This window comes from Centroberyx affinis, unplaced genomic scaffold, assembly GCF_046629955.1.
Source record: "Centroberyx affinis isolate AG114_WGS23_722 - 3 ecotype Tasmania unplaced genomic scaffold, CSIRO-AGI_Caff_v1 ptg002920l_1, whole genome shotgun sequence".
In the NCBI taxonomy this organism is placed as follows: domain Eukaryota; kingdom Metazoa; phylum Chordata; class Actinopteri; order Beryciformes; family Berycidae; genus Centroberyx; species Centroberyx affinis.
Window position 1 is genome coordinate 6,703 of NW_027281042.1, and position 15,034 is coordinate 21,736.

The following is a 15,034-nucleotide window of genomic DNA, read 5'->3' on the forward strand; positions in this document are numbered from 1 at the left end:
AGATTTGACTGAAAGGCCATCGTTGTCAGACAAGGCCTACAGCCTGAAGCCTGAGGCACCACTGACCTCTATTGGCTCAACATGGAAGTGTCAATGTGGTCATGCTGCTGAGGTCGCCCTCACAACTATAGATCTGCTTTCATTTTCTCTAAATAACCATTTTCCACTGATGTCTGACACTGTTGTTTTTCATGAATACGTATGCAAAAAATGATCATCGTTTGAATGGCTGTGGTAAGTTGCTGCTGATGCTTTGCCTATTTTTCAAGAAACAAAATGTAGCACACAGAGTAAATGTGAGAAGTGAAAAATAAGGCTCTGCATTGTAATTCCCACAGAAAAACGACAAAGCAAAGATGCACCTATCATTTTTGTGAGTGACATGACTGGTAACTGATATTGGTGATCATGTGTTGTGTTGATTCAAAGGTGTACAGTGCACATCAAAAACTTAAAACCAAGTAGAAAAGATTTGACAGTTGGTCTTCTGTATGCAATAGGGAAGTGCAAGTGAAAACAAAACCTTGTAACAGTTCATAACAGTGTGTGTTTCTAAGAACTGAACATTGATGCATGTAGCACCTGATAATGTAGTAACTGCTGGATAATGTAACTTGTCGAAATGTAATAAAATGCTGTTCTGAATGGGTAAAAATGTAATAAAACCTGATAATACAATAAATTGCTGGATAATGTAATAACATAACATGACATTACAATTATTACTTCATAAGGGCTGGTCAATTTTCAAGCTATTTATAAGGTCCTTTAATTACATTTTGTACTACTATATTAATATGTTTGTGCTGACAATGAGTCTAAACTGTGAGGTAGCCTCAACAGGATCCTTCAGTGTTATTGTGCCGTTCCTGCCAGGTTTTTGGGTCAAGGCCTCCGTAGTAAAACATGTATTTGTCAGAAGTACTGATGTAGCACATAATCATTAATAATAGGCCTTATTGCAATCTTCATCATCATCATCATCATCCTAGACAGTGAGTGTTACACTCTAACCCTACACAATGGCAGCGGGACTGATCTAGAATCACACAGCTGGTGCACATACCATGCTCATTCATAAAGGTCTCAAAGACAAAAGTGATCCTGGACCAGCACCTCTGATGAGTGTTGATCCAAATTATACGGGGAATTCTTAGATTACAGTGATAACAGCCTTGATTGACTGTATACTGAGCAGTGCACTGCATAGTCGTTTGACGATTTCAACCATACTGAAATACAAACGTGGCTATTGCCTGGTTGAATAGTGAAACTTGCTCTTTAATTCAATGAAGAGGAAAAATATAATTCACAGAATCATTTCTTATAAAAAATCATTCATTTCTTTAACACACTTACCAGTACATCCAAAACAATTGTCCCTAAAAGTGAAAAAACATCCTCATCTTAACAGAATAAAACAATTATCCCTCCAAATAAAACTAATCAGAAATGCAAACATCATTCAGAAATCTGTGTTTGATTTAATCTCAGCATGTTTCACTCACTATAGTCCTTCTGTAGGAAACATCTGAGAGTAGCAGTGCTGATCTATGATCAGTGATTCAGTTTTGGCAATCCTGATCAAGACCGTAAACTCAGTCATCAACTCTAATGGTTTGAAAAGTATAGACATACATGTGTCAAATTTCTGCCTTTCTCACAAAGGTATGAAGTGTGCTTTGCTTTGGACCCATTCACTTGATCTATGTGTATCACTATGCAAGTGCAGAATTTGAGAAGAAGATCAAAGCGAGAGAGGGGCATTTCAGACACAAAATGGCTGTCCCTGAGTTTATGATATCTTCATTACTTGGGATAGATAGTGGCAAGCATTAAATATCCTTTCTTGATGCTATTCATAAATGCTTCATATATTGGTTCTCAATTCTTGAAAAGCAAGTCCAATGTTTCTCTTGTCTGAGGTAATCAAGCACCTGGCAATAAATGCATGGAATTTGGTCAGTTAATCACTTCATCAGGAGTCGTGGCACTGACGCAGAAACGGTGATGTCATGATTGGGTGACAGTTCAATCGGCGAGCGGTTAGAGGAAGCTGGGTGGGATGGCGTTGTCGTGGCGATAGTCGGCAGGTCCTCGGAGCTTGCCGCCAGCGTAGAACTGGCGGAGGCTCAGTTTGGCGGGCGCAGAGACGTACCACATGACCACACCCGTGGGGTTGACCGACACCACAAAGTCAGTGGAGTCTTTCAGCGCTGTGGTCTTCTCAGTGAAGACATCATAGATCTGAGAGAGAGAATAACAGAGAAAAAGTGAGAGAACTTAACTTTGAGTCAAGAATCACAAACTGCAGTTGGCGTACTTCATTCATCAACGCCGGCAGCCAACTGACACGGAGGCCAGATAACATTCATCCCAGACTGACCTTGTAGCTGCCGGTGGTGTAGTTGAGTTTGCTGAGGGAGGTCTGGTAGCGGTAGGGCATGTCATTACGGCGGCTGAAGAAGACCAAGGCACTGGCATTCTTTGACAGGGGGCGCCAGAACACCTCGATGCCGCTCTTCTCCTGGAGAGAAATGGCCGAGAGAATGTGAATAATGAAGCAGAGAAAAAGAAGACACACACAAATGAACAAAATAGGGAAGATCACACTAAAGTCAAACTCTCCATGGTCGATTTCGGTTTGTTTCAGTTCCCAATTTTGAACACTTTCTCTGCGAATGTGTCACTAGAATTCTAGAATTTGTCACCTTTACAATGCGGCGTCCCTGAACGCCCATGGGATCCTGGTTGATGCTGATGGCCATTTTGTTCTGCAGGATGGCGCGGGCCCCACTGCTGATGGTGCGCAGGTCGTTGGACATGAAGAGAGGAGCAGCCATGATCGCCCACAGAGCCATCTGAGCACGGGACTGGTCCATGCTCAGGCCAAAGTCCCCAATAACCAGCTGTTTAGGTCAAAGTCACACATAAGACGAGTTTGTGATTGTTTTCATTTCATAGCTGTGATGTTGTTTTAAATGATAACACAGAAACAGACACAGCACAACAGATAAGAAAGAGATGAAAAAAACAGATGTGTTTGTATTTTCCATTACAGCGGTTCTCAACATGGGGTCAAGGGCCGGTAAATGATCAAGGTAAGATCAAGCAAAAGAAAAACAAGGTATGATCAAGCAAAATAATGGAGTAAATGTGTGGACAGAGACAGATAAAGTCAGTCGGACAGACCATATCTGGGTCGTTCCATCTTCCAGGTCCAGCTGCAGGTACCAGCACATCCTGGTTTTCAAAGAACCAATCAGCAATGTTCATAATGCTGTCCCAAGAGTCCTGGATGTCACCGTAATTACGCCACAGGTTGCAGATCTCGCCCAGCTGGGTGTAGTTTACCTGAAAACACAAATCAGAGAGATTTAACATTTAAGACTTTTTACGACCTTTTTACTGGCAGTTAGAATTAGATATTAAAAAAAAGAAAATTAAAACTATTGAAATTTTTCCACTGGGGAAAAAACAGCGCATAAAGAAACTACAACATTTTAAGATCTCTAAAACTGAATTTGAGACACAGATACATGTAATGAGAATTATATATGCAACTGTAAGCACCTTTTAAGGCCTTATGTTTCAGTTCAATAAAATAAAGACATTTAAGTCTTTTTCAGGACATGCAGACACCCTGTTTGTATCACCTTGGGTGGCAGTCCACCCTGGTAGGCGGGCCAGCTGCAGGAGTAGCCAATGGGACGGCCCGTAGCATTTAGAGCCTTGGACATGCGAGGGTAGCCTATCCAAGAGAGGAACAGTCGAGTCAAACAAGAGCTGAACAATAGTTCTTCCCAAAACTTATTTCACCTCCATATGCCAAGTTCAGTCCTCCCTCTCTCACCCTGCTCTTGCTCTGTGGCATTAGAGTAACAGCCGTCAAACTTGAACATGTCCACTTCCCAGTCGGCGAAGGTCTGGGCGTCTAACTCAATCTTGTCCAGCGTGGTGCCGGGATAGCCCCCACAGGTGTGTGTGCCCATGTCCCCGTAGATACCCAGCTTCAGGCCCCGGTCGTGCAGGTAGTGCGACAGCTTGGGAATGCCTCCTGGGAACCTGAGGTACAGCGGTTCGAGACTTATGTACATGCTATATCCAAGTGTACAAGCAGTTTAGTAAGTACAATAATCATGAATGTAGAAAAGATACTCCATTCCTTTCACAATGTATTCGATAATTTTACAACAATACATAAGTGCTGCTGTTTTGGAATATTTTACAGAATTTTTGCAGATTTTTAGTCCATTCTAGACCTAGCTGTCTTATCGGCCAATCAATCTCTTCCATCTCTATCTTATCTACTGTATATCTCTTTGTTGTCATTGTGCTGATGTTGCTGACATGTTGTACCCATAAAGGTCAATACAGTGACACTGCACACTGAATTATGCTGAAGCTACTGACTTTATTCTTTGTTAGTCATATGACTGCATGACTATCATATTGGGATCACCTTGCTTAATGGTTTTATTGACTTATGGGCTTAGAAGTAAGAGGTTAGTGTTTGTAGTAAGGCAAGAGGGCTTCTGTGTGTGTGTCTGTCTCAAGCAAACAGTGAATACCTCTTAGGGTCAGCCTGCAGTCGTCCCTGCTTGTCTCTGTCCATGGAGGACCAGCAGTCGTCTATGTTGACGTAGACATAGCCGAGCTCCCTCCAGCCGTCCTCCGACAGTCTGTCTGCCATGTCGATGAACAGATTCTCACTGGGGAAACAGAGCAATGAGTCATGAAAGAAGGGAATAAAGTGCCAACGCATTTGGTTAAGGGATATTTAGGTGTATGGACTTATCAGATAAACAGGCAAAGCCACTGTAGCGTTCAAAGAGGAGAGGATAGAGAGTGATTCTACTGGGTTTTGGGGTGTGGAGGTTTTTGTTGAATTGGTGCTCTTTGGTTTGGGGTTGTTGCTTAATGAAAAAAGCAGGAGTTCCATGGCACTCTTTAGGCATTTAAAAAGCCTTTATTGTATAGCTAGTTCAAAACAATATACTCCATGTTTATACAACATGTTTTGGCTATGCTATGGCCTTCATCAGCGAGTAGCACACCAAACTATTTTCACATTTCAATTTTTGCCTGTAGAGCGCCTTCCTTCTTTTTTCCCCTGCAGCATTATTCTCCCTTCACAAAAAAGGATTGGGTAAGGAAATGTAAATGTTAATACAGCCGAGGGACTTTAGAACCAAGGTAATAGGAGCTCTTCATCTGTTGACCACTGTCAAATGCAAACTGTTAAGGTAAGAGTGTATTTAAAGAAAGGGTTCATAGCGGATTACCGTGTATAATATTCATATTATTTTGCCTTGCCTGATGCAGTTCTTGGGGTCATGTTCACAGTCAATGTCACAGCGGAATCGTTCCCATGCCAACCAGCCCATGGGAGGGGTCCTCATCAGCCCGTTGTCGAGGGCAAAGGTGGCCGCAGAGAGCGCCAGTGCACAAACAACCACTGCCAAGCGCATTCCTGCAAAAGAAACACAGCAGGTGTGCAGCATGGATGGGAATGCAGTCCGTCACACATCGAGCATCAGGTGATTTGTTTGGCACACTGGGCACAGCAGAGTTTCTGTCCAGCCCCGTCCCTCAGTTAGCTGTCCTCCATCTGTGCCTGAGATACCAGCTGATAGACAATCTGAGCTGTTAAAACATATCTGGTTAATGAAGACTTTACTGTTCCTGTGCACGGGTCAGTAGTGATTTCTGTATCCTGCATTACCTCTTAGTCTCTTACCTATGCATTACCTATTAGTCTCTTGTTTCCTTGTTGTGGATCCATACCCACACATCTCCACTACACCTGTTTGTTGTTACAGCCAAGACAACAACAGTACTGTAAATATTTATGGATTCTCAGTAATACATGCAAGTAGGGCTGCAACTAACAATTATTTTAATTGTCGATTAATGGGTCGATTATTTTCTCGATTAATCGATTAGTTGTTTGGTCTATAAAATGTCAGAAAATGGTGAAAAATGTCAATCAGTGTTTCCCAAAGCCCAAGATGACGTCCTCAAATGTCTTGTTTTGTCCACAACCCAAAGATATTCAGTTTACTGTCATAGAGGAGTAAAGAAACCAGAAAATATTCACATTTAAGAAGCTGGAATCAGAGAATTTTCACTTATTTTTCTTTAAAAAAAAATACTCAAGCCGATTAATCGATTATCAAAATAGTTGGCGATTAATTTAATAGTTGATAACTAATCGATAATCGTTGCAGCTCTACATGCAAGTGTGTGCTCATTGCTCACACACACACACACACACACACACACACACACACACACACACACAAGTCTCACCTGACTGGGTGTGACTGGGCTGAAAGCAGCACCAACCTGCCAGGTGACTTATGCCAACTAAAACTGTCAGCTGACTAAAAACCACAAACCACAAACAAAACCAAGTTGGAACAGTTGGAACAAAGAACCTACAGTTCTTACAACCCGACAGATACAATATTTGTGGAAATTACCATGCAGAGTTGCCAAAAGCACAATATTAACTAGCTTCTCCAAACCTGTGATTTAAGCCTTAAGATATGTATTTCAACAGTGACTTGCCTACCACTGAAATGTAGCTTTTCATGTATGGGGATGGCAAGAATTTCATTCAATAATCAAGTGGCAAAAAAGGCCGGTTCTATCTAACATCCTACAATAACGAAGAGTATAAAGTGGCAATCAATCCCTACTGGTTACTGACATAAAATGAGATACGGAATTATTAACAAAACAACAAACTTGAATACTCACTGAAGTTCACTGCTAGGCTCTCAGACAGTATCTGGAAGCTGGAAGGAGGAAGGAAGAAAAGGGAAGACGAAGGAAGACGGGCTCCTTACGGCTCTTTAAGTCCACGAACCGGCTCTTCTCCAAACTCCACACTGCCTTTAAAACGATGTAGTAAACTCCTCTTGAACCCGGCTCTAAACCAAGGAGGTTCTATAAACGTAAACTGAGCGATCCGTGTGCATGAGGAAGCGAAAATCACATGACATGGCGGATCGCTGTCAGCTGACCGTACGAAGCAGGAAGCGGGAGGGGGAAAGCCCCGTTACATTAGTTTTTCACACATGTCATTTGCTTCATAGTTTCGTTTCCCCAATCATTCCGCTGAATTTTCTGTTACGTGCATAAATGGCGACGAATGATACGCGGTTTTCATCATGGTCTTTCAAAAAGAGACAAAAGATTTATTTTCAAATATAGGCTACGTTGTTAACATATCCACATTTAAAATCTTTCCAAAGTGTAGCCTAATACACTCGTTTATGTATTGCATGTATGCATGCATGTAGTCTATGTCTTTGTTAGTTGGATGAGAAAAAAATATTCCATCACTTATTGTCAATGAAACAGTGTTTGATAGCCCATGATTTAGCCTACTGATCGTTATTAAACTGTACTTTTGTGTAGGCTATAATCACAAGAAGACAGGCGCCTTTCCTGTAGCCTACTAACTTTTCCCAGTCCATGCCTCAAAGCAAAGGGGCAGGTGTGCTGAAGACTCATAAGGTCCTGAGCTGGAGGGGAAACCAAAAAGATGCTAGAAAAAATCTGTCATCTAGTCTAGTTTACTGATGTCGGTCACCTGACTAATGTTTAAATAACCCAATCAATCAAATCTGTATGACAAAGCTGTAATGGTCTCAATTGACCTTTTCTGTAGGCCGCAGATGTCTTGGTATGATAAAATGACCCTTAAAGAGCCTCTAAAACATCCCACAGACAAATAAAATTAGCATATAAAGACATGACAACCAGCGACAACCTGCAGCCATAACCCCTCCTTACAGACACATGACATCTGTCAAAGTCCTGCCACCGTGGGTCCTTGGCCTAAATGAGATTGTGATCATTCAGATTTGGATTTGGGTCAGGTAATCCATTCAAACCTTTAATCAAGCTTGAATGTTGTTTCTGCATTTTTCAAAATTATGCCAAAATCAGGATAATCTTGATGCCACGTAATTCAGGGCGGATTTAGAGACCATGAAGGGCATTAAATATAACCAAGATGTAACTGGTGAGGATGTGCAGTAAATATAGATTATACATATTGAATATAGATTCAAAGTTGCATTTAATGTTTTCATTTTATTAAATGAAAACCTTCAAAACAATGTAGCCTATCATACCAATTGCCACCATTGCGAGCAAATATTGTGGCTTTCTAAACAGCTAACTCCAAGGAAAATTCCAACTTCTGCAACTGTGGTCCCCCGTGTTCCTCTAAATAAAAAAGACATAAGTGATGCATTGCCAACCACAATGCATTTAGATTCCCACAACTGTCTGCTGTTGGACAACATGTGATTGGAGCAAAGTGAAACCATTAGATCAAGTAATTTTACTCTCTTGATTTTTTGGTAGTGAATTATTGTGACTTTTTATTGCAAACAAACAATAATTCTTCATTTCAACACAAATTAAATCTCACATTGTCTGAGCAATGATACACAAACCTAAAACTCTTCAGTATGCTCCCATCCTAACATAAAAATACCTTCCAGATACTTTCCCCAACACAAAATATAACTTTCAGCAGTATTGCATTTTGACTTGCCCACTGTACTTTTGTGGAAAAGCATCACTGCAAAAAATAGCAATATATCCAGAAGGGGGTGCTGTGCTGGAAGAGTATTGAGCAACTAAGATTACTGCATGAGAACTATTAGTGCCTTGTTTAATTGCCACGGGTCCACAATTTCCAAGTTAGGTCCAAGTTAATTAGTAAGTTGTATAAGTTCTTTTTGGGATATGTAGAATTATTTATCTTTAATTTATAATCTTACAGGAAGACAGACATAAGCTGCCGTTGCCTGTTCAGCTTCCTTACTTCCTTACATTACTACATAATTTAATAGTTATTTCTTGGTACTCACCAGAGCCATAGAGAGATAGCTATGATCTCTATGGCTCTGGTACTCACCAACTCCACCTCTGAACTCTTCCTCTATTTTCCCTATAAATAGTACATAATGTCATGGTTCTTTCCAGAAAACGTTCTAAGAAATTAATAGTGCCATTCTAGGAAATGATTAGGAAACCCAGAAAATAAAGCGTTACCAGGTAAACTACAGCATAATCAAATGCAATACACATTTTTCAATTCATTTATTCTCAAACTCTAAAAACGTTTCTTTGATGTAGTGTTTGTTTTGTTTGCTTTTTTGTTTTGCGTCTTTGTTGTTCATGTAATGTGTTTTCTTCCAACTCTAGCTTGTCACAGTCACACTCACTTTGTCAAGTACAATAAATGTGAATGATTGAACAGTTCATGCTGAAATACATGGTACAAGGTCCACACGATCTCATACACAGTGCAAGACATAGCTGTGTACCGTAAATGATACGGGAGATGATCAGTACATATATTAATCGTTCAACATTCTATAGAAAATGTCTTGGTAAGAGCTCAGAAACTGGGGATAAAAGCCAACAGGCATCGTGTTCCTGATATTAAATCCCTTCCCGTCTGATGGGAAAAATGCATAGTTTACATGTAACATGGATTTTTAACACACGTGTAATACAGAAGCAGAGGACCAATTCACTGTGGCTGCCAGGCAAAGCACAAACCAGATGAAATGATAATTTATTTATATATTTATTTTTTTTGTCTATTTTATAGTCATTCTTAGATTGTCACACATGTACAGTATGTCTGTTGTCCAATCATGTGGACTCTGGGCAGAGAAGTGACCACTGTGGTGTAGTGAATTGAGAACCTAATAAAATAAAAAGTATGCAAGATCTATTCCAGACAGCATGGCAAATGTGACTGTAAGACTTCCAGCTATTTCTGTAAATGTCATTGGTTTCTCTAGTGTTCTCAGTCTTTCCAGGCCACTGACTACCAGTGAAACCACAGCAGCACCCAGCACCCCCAGTGTCCCCACTTTCCCCAGAGCAGCCGTCCATAGCGCTGCCCCTCCGAGCAGCGCTGAGCCTACAGTTGTTATACCTAGCAGCAAAGCACCTAGTACAGCACCCTCTACTGATGTCTCCAAGTATGCGGGCAAAAGGAGAAGATCAAATACGAGTCTAGCTGCCGCCTCCCAGGATGGGAAACATGTCACTCCTCCTGCAAGAATCAGAATTGTAAAAGTGCTCATCTTCCCCAGTGAGACAAAGCCACCCGATCCCAAAAGTGCCCCAAGACTACACCATATAATCGCATATGACGAAGAACGGCTTGCCATTACCACAGAAACCCCTGCCACCACAGCGCCCCCCAACAGACCCCCCACACAGCCAACCACCCCTATCACATGGCATGCTGGGAGAATGAGTCTCAGGGCAACTGATGATGTCACAGCAGCCCCCGCTGCAACCCTCCCAGCCACTTCAGGCCCCAAACCAACCGCAGCCACTGTCCCCACAGCAGCTCCCAGCAGCCCCGCAGACAGGACCCCCACCCACAGGACAGACTTCAGCATCAGCGCCACCTCTGCTTCTGATTCAGGTTCAGCTTGTGACGCAGCCCCAAAACCAGCCACAAACCCTCCCAGCACTGCAAGCATAGGAAACACCCAGGACAGGAAATTAAGGGCAGTGTAGTATGTCACATATCCAAGTGCAGTCCATAGGTTTTTGAACATTACAACACGTAGCAAGATCAGGAATATATATAATATCATAAGCATCACTCTGAGACCTGCTAGGCACACCAAAGCTCCTCCCTTTGACTTTTCAAGGTGTGCTCCTTCCGCCATTCCAAAGACCACACCCACAAGGTTTCCGGTAAATTCCACGCCCAGCATTACCATAAACTGTGAAGAATCAATGTTCACCCATTGTCCCACAGTCAGTCTCTGGTTCTGGGACGACATGATTAAGTAGCCGACAAGCAACAAGGCAGTAACTGTTACCAAGAGCCCAGACACACCGAATGACAATGCTGTTTGTAGTCCTGCTCCTATCAAAAGTCCAGCTCCGATGGCACCAAGTGTCATCATAGGTCCAGATGCGGTGGATAAAGCACCCATAACCAGGCCTGCTGATGTGGTCAAAGTAGCTACACCAGTTTCCAAAGAAAGGAGTATTGCTGCTGTGCCAGCTGTGCCAATAACACCGGCAACCTTGAGCACCGCTGGATGGAGACCATCTGCAGTCAAGATGGATGAAGCCTCATGAGCCGTAACTGCAGCACTTCCAAAGGCAAAACCACTCAGCAAAGATATCAGTACAGTGTTCTGTATTCCTGTAAATGTAAAAGAAAAAAACAAAGGTTATCCAAGTGAAAGAAGTTTGACTGGGTAAGCTAGAGTCTTCTTGGAAATCAAGACAGTCAACACATGAAAAGCAGCCAGTCTAACCTGTTTTGCTCACTATTTTGGTTTTGCTATTCTGTTCAGGAATTTCCCTTGTCTGCTGTTGCTCTGTGTTACACCAACTGACAAAACACTGTTGTTATAATATTTAAAGACAATGTGGTATTTACAGAAAACACTGGAAACTTTACTAAGTAAACCCAATAATACAAAAAGTAAATACCTGGTGTGTCTGCGTTACTCAGTAAGTTTATAGTGACCTTATGATATTAATAATCTTCTTTGGTATCACTATAATATCCCTACAATATTCCTATAGGGACTTATAGTCTATTGTATGTTTTACTGTGATATGTGTATAGTATCTATCCAAAATGTACTACAGAATTATCACAGCTCTATATTGTAAAAGTAATAGCAGAAAATTACACTTTTTACTTACCTTGATGTGTAGAGCAGTCCATGGCAGCTCTGTGGTTTCTAGTGGATCAGATAAGGCCACCGACATAAAGTGACTGGCAGAGCAGAGCAAATGCATAGCGTAACTACAAATAAACACACCCAGTAGGAGGTACAGTACAGTACATTGCTAGGACTAGGTAAAGTCAAGGGGTTTCTAGCATTGCAAACGGGGTAAACCCTATTTTATAACTAACTATCACACTTGGTATGGCTTATAAAATGCATTGTAACATTAATACAGTTTTTTACTAAATATTTATGGATACACTACACATTCCCTCCACCGATTCATTCACCAATATGAATGAAAGTGAAACCAAATAGACTCAAAAATGCATCATCTGTGCAGTCCTTACAGCTCATATACAAGTCTATAACATCATAACTCAGTGAACATATGATTTGAGACTGCTCTTTGTTCTGTGTTCTTGAGATCAAAACTAAATTTGGGTTATAATGTGAATAGGGTTTACCCCATTTGCAATGCTAGAAACCCCTTAACTTTACCTAGTCCCAGCAATGTACTGTACCTCCTACTGGGTGTGTTTATTCTGTAAAGTAATATGAATAGAACTTACAGTGTTACTTACATACTTTACAGAATAAAGACCTAGGCTGTAACACTGATACCCTCATGAGTCTTTACTGACACGCATGGGTTAAATGTGACATCACACAGGGAAAGGAGGAGCTTAAGACTGAGGAGTGAGGAAGCCACAAGAGGCAATGGCAGAGACAAACCTGGGTAAGATCCCATCAGAAATACACCTAAAACATGGACACAGGGAAACATAAATTTGTGATGTTTAACATAACTGTCTGATTTTCATGTTTTCATGCAGCTGCTATTATTTGATACACTGAAAGAGAACATAGTGGAATCTCAACAAGCTCTGCAGGTTTCAGCATGTCATGGAGTTGGTGTAAAATTAATCAGTGATTAGAGATGTCAAAAGTAGCAATTATACTTGCAAAGAATCAGTTTTTCATGGCAATTAACTGACGCTCTGTTGAAATGTTTGTTGATCTTTTCGGTTCATATAGACTTCCTGGTTTTAGGTTTCAGCATGGAGCGTGCATGGAAGTAGTTTCACTTTCCTCTTAAAGTGACAAGAGCAGTTATGGGGAACTGCAAAATAGATCTATGACTACTAGAATATACTAGACTATAATCCTCTCTTTTTCCTTATCTCTCCCCCTCCAAGGTGTTTTTGGTGTGGTGAAGGGGATCCTAGGAAGTGCAGCAGCAGCATTTGCCTTTGGAGAAGCTGTATTAGTTGCAGTTAAGCCCACGCTGACTGAAGACGGCCCGCTGCTGGCCGCTGCAGCCCTAGCTGCTGAGCGAGTGGGCTCCACAGGAGTCGGGGTGGTGACGGCATGCCTCCTATTCACCTCAGCGCTCATTTCCCTAGGAAGCGGCTTCCTCCTCGCTGCCGTGGTGATGAAGCTGCTGACCAGGGTTCAAGACAGGCGGTCGTGGCTAGCGGAGGCCGCAGCAGGAGCCTCTATCGTAGTGGGTGCTGTCGCAACTGGAACGTTTGGGGGCGTCATTCCAGCATGGGTCTCCATCACAGCCCAATGCATTATGGTCCTTGTAGTGTATTCATACTCCAATATCAACGAGATGACCACAGCTCTGTTAATCATCTTCACCACTTTCTACCTTAGCGTCATGTACGGACAGATGGGCGTCATAACCGGGCTGTTCACCATGGGTTTGACCATTTCTTTCCTCTGTGCCCTTCGGAAAGTCCTGACAGAGAGGGCGACACAAAGACCCAACGCTAACAACAGCGGCCGCCTGTTGGAGAGGATGCTGCTCTACTCTATTGTGGTGGCAATGCTGGGATTTCCAATAGGTTTAGGTTCAGGTGAAGGAGGACAAGGAGGTGCAGAGGCAAAGGTGGTTTTGATGCTGGAGTCGGTCCTCTGGGTGGGGTTCCTGTCTGCAGGGCTGCTGGGAGCTGGCCTGGGAACAGTGGCTATGGTCGGGCTGGGGCCAGAGGGGGCAGGGAGGGTGGCTGTGGCCGCTGCTGTAACATCATCAGTTGCCCTGAGAGCCATTCTCCCAGCATGCTCTATTCTAGGGGCCCGGGGCAGCGTGGGGGGATTGTTAGGGGTGGCTACAGCTGCAGGAGTCTCACTCGGGGCTGTGAGCGTCGCAGTAAAAGCGGAGTTCAGGGATAGAAACACCACTTTAGCAGTTTTAGGTTCAGTTGTTGTCGGTGCAGTTCTGGCCACCAGAGGTCTAGCACTGACAACGATTATACTGACACAGACGGAACTCATAACAGTCACATTTGTTGCAGTAGGGGCGTTCATCCTGGGTGCACCGAAGAGCCCGTTCCACACTAAGGTGAATCTACAAGGGGGCCTTCTCACGGGGCCGAACCTAATTAGAGGAATCGGCATGGAGACGGTCACCGCAGCAGCAGCACCTCTTGGAGGCGGGGCACTGGGGGCTGCCGCGTTGGGTACTGCAGCTCTGGGGAGACTGGGGACTGTGGGAGTTCTGGCGACTGTAATGTTGGCTGTGGGAAAGACTCTGAGTGGCATGGTCCGAAAATCACCACCAACAGCAAGCGAACACAGAGAATGATCGATGACTGAGTTGAGATCTTCTACTGGTGTCGGTCACCAACATGCCTTGTTGTGGCGTGGCCGAACACTAAAGAACAGTGATGATGTGTGTGTGCTTGCATACCTGCAAATGGACATTGCCTTGATAATAAATAATGCTGTTTGAATGTGAGCTGAACTGTAACAAAAACAAATCTGTGATACCCTGTTTTAAATCTTCTGATTTTCATTTGTGTTTCAACAGGCATTTACTGTTCTCTCAGCTGATAATCATGTTATAAACATTCATTATTGTTGTCACCGCTGTTGAGTAAAAGAAATGAAAAACATGAACCAAGCCAATGTTGTTGTATTTGTACATTATTTCCTGTGGGATATAGGAGAAACAGGACTGATTACAACTACAGTTGCTGCAAAGGACCAGTGAGTAAAATAAATCATCACTTATGCAGAGTAAAAGAGCTTTGAAGATGTAGAGTGGCTTTAACTTTCCCTTTAGCTTTTTTTCTTCACCTCTTCACAGCAATGCTTCGACCTTTCCCAAGACATGATTGCAATCTGGCAGTGACTTTGGTTTCATCTTAGCAACAGTAACAGAGGTCTTGCTATTTGGGAAAAGGGGGAGGGGAGAAGGAAGGAGGAGTGGGAGGAGAGAGAGAGAATGAGAGACAGACAGAGAGAGAAGGAGCATCTTTGTAGAGAAT

General features: G+C 42.6%; 2 protein-coding genes across 2 annotated transcripts; one reads left to right on the forward strand and one right to left on the reverse strand.

Moving 5' to 3' along the window:
* Positions 1-703: 703 nt before the first annotated feature.
* LOC139658512 (alpha-N-acetylgalactosaminidase-like) lies at positions 704-6,939 on the reverse strand. Its single transcript, XM_071536630.1, has 9 exons — positions 6,766-6,939; positions 5,317-5,473; positions 4,572-4,712; positions 3,854-4,065; positions 3,657-3,751; positions 3,193-3,354; positions 2,712-2,909; positions 2,387-2,527; positions 704-2,247 (listed from the first exon to the last, which is right to left on the reverse strand). The coding sequence occupies exons 2-9, from the start codon at positions 5,469-5,471 to the stop codon at positions 2,047-2,049; spliced, it is 1,305 nt and encodes a 434-aa protein (XP_071392731.1). The 5' UTR covers positions 5,472-5,473; positions 6,766-6,939; the 3' UTR covers positions 704-2,046.
* A 5,441-nt stretch (positions 6,940-12,380) lies between these two features.
* Positions 12,381-14,663, forward strand: LOC139658515 (uncharacterized). Its single transcript, XM_071536634.1, has 2 exons — positions 12,381-12,495; positions 12,956-14,663. Exons 1-2 carry the CDS (start codon positions 12,477-12,479, stop codon positions 14,347-14,349), a joined length of 1,413 nt encoding a protein of 470 aa, XP_071392735.1. The 5' UTR covers positions 12,381-12,476; the 3' UTR covers positions 14,350-14,663.
* Positions 14,664-15,034: the final 371 nt, after the last annotated feature.

Bases quoted from the DNA above. Each gene is read 5' to 3' on its own strand.
- LOC139658512 (XM_071536630.1), bottom strand. From the start codon at position 5,471: ATGCGCTTGGCAGTGGTTGTTTGTGCACTGGCGCTCTCTGCGGCCACC. The intron at 4,066-4,571 runs GTATTCACTGTT...GCTGTACCTCAG, and splicing joins CTGCAGGCTGACCCTAAGAG to GTTCCCAGGAGGCATTCCCA. The intron at 3,752-3,853 runs GTGAGAGAGGGA...TCTCTTGGATAG, and splicing joins TGCCACAGAGCAAGAGCAGG to GCTACCCTCGCATGTCCAAG.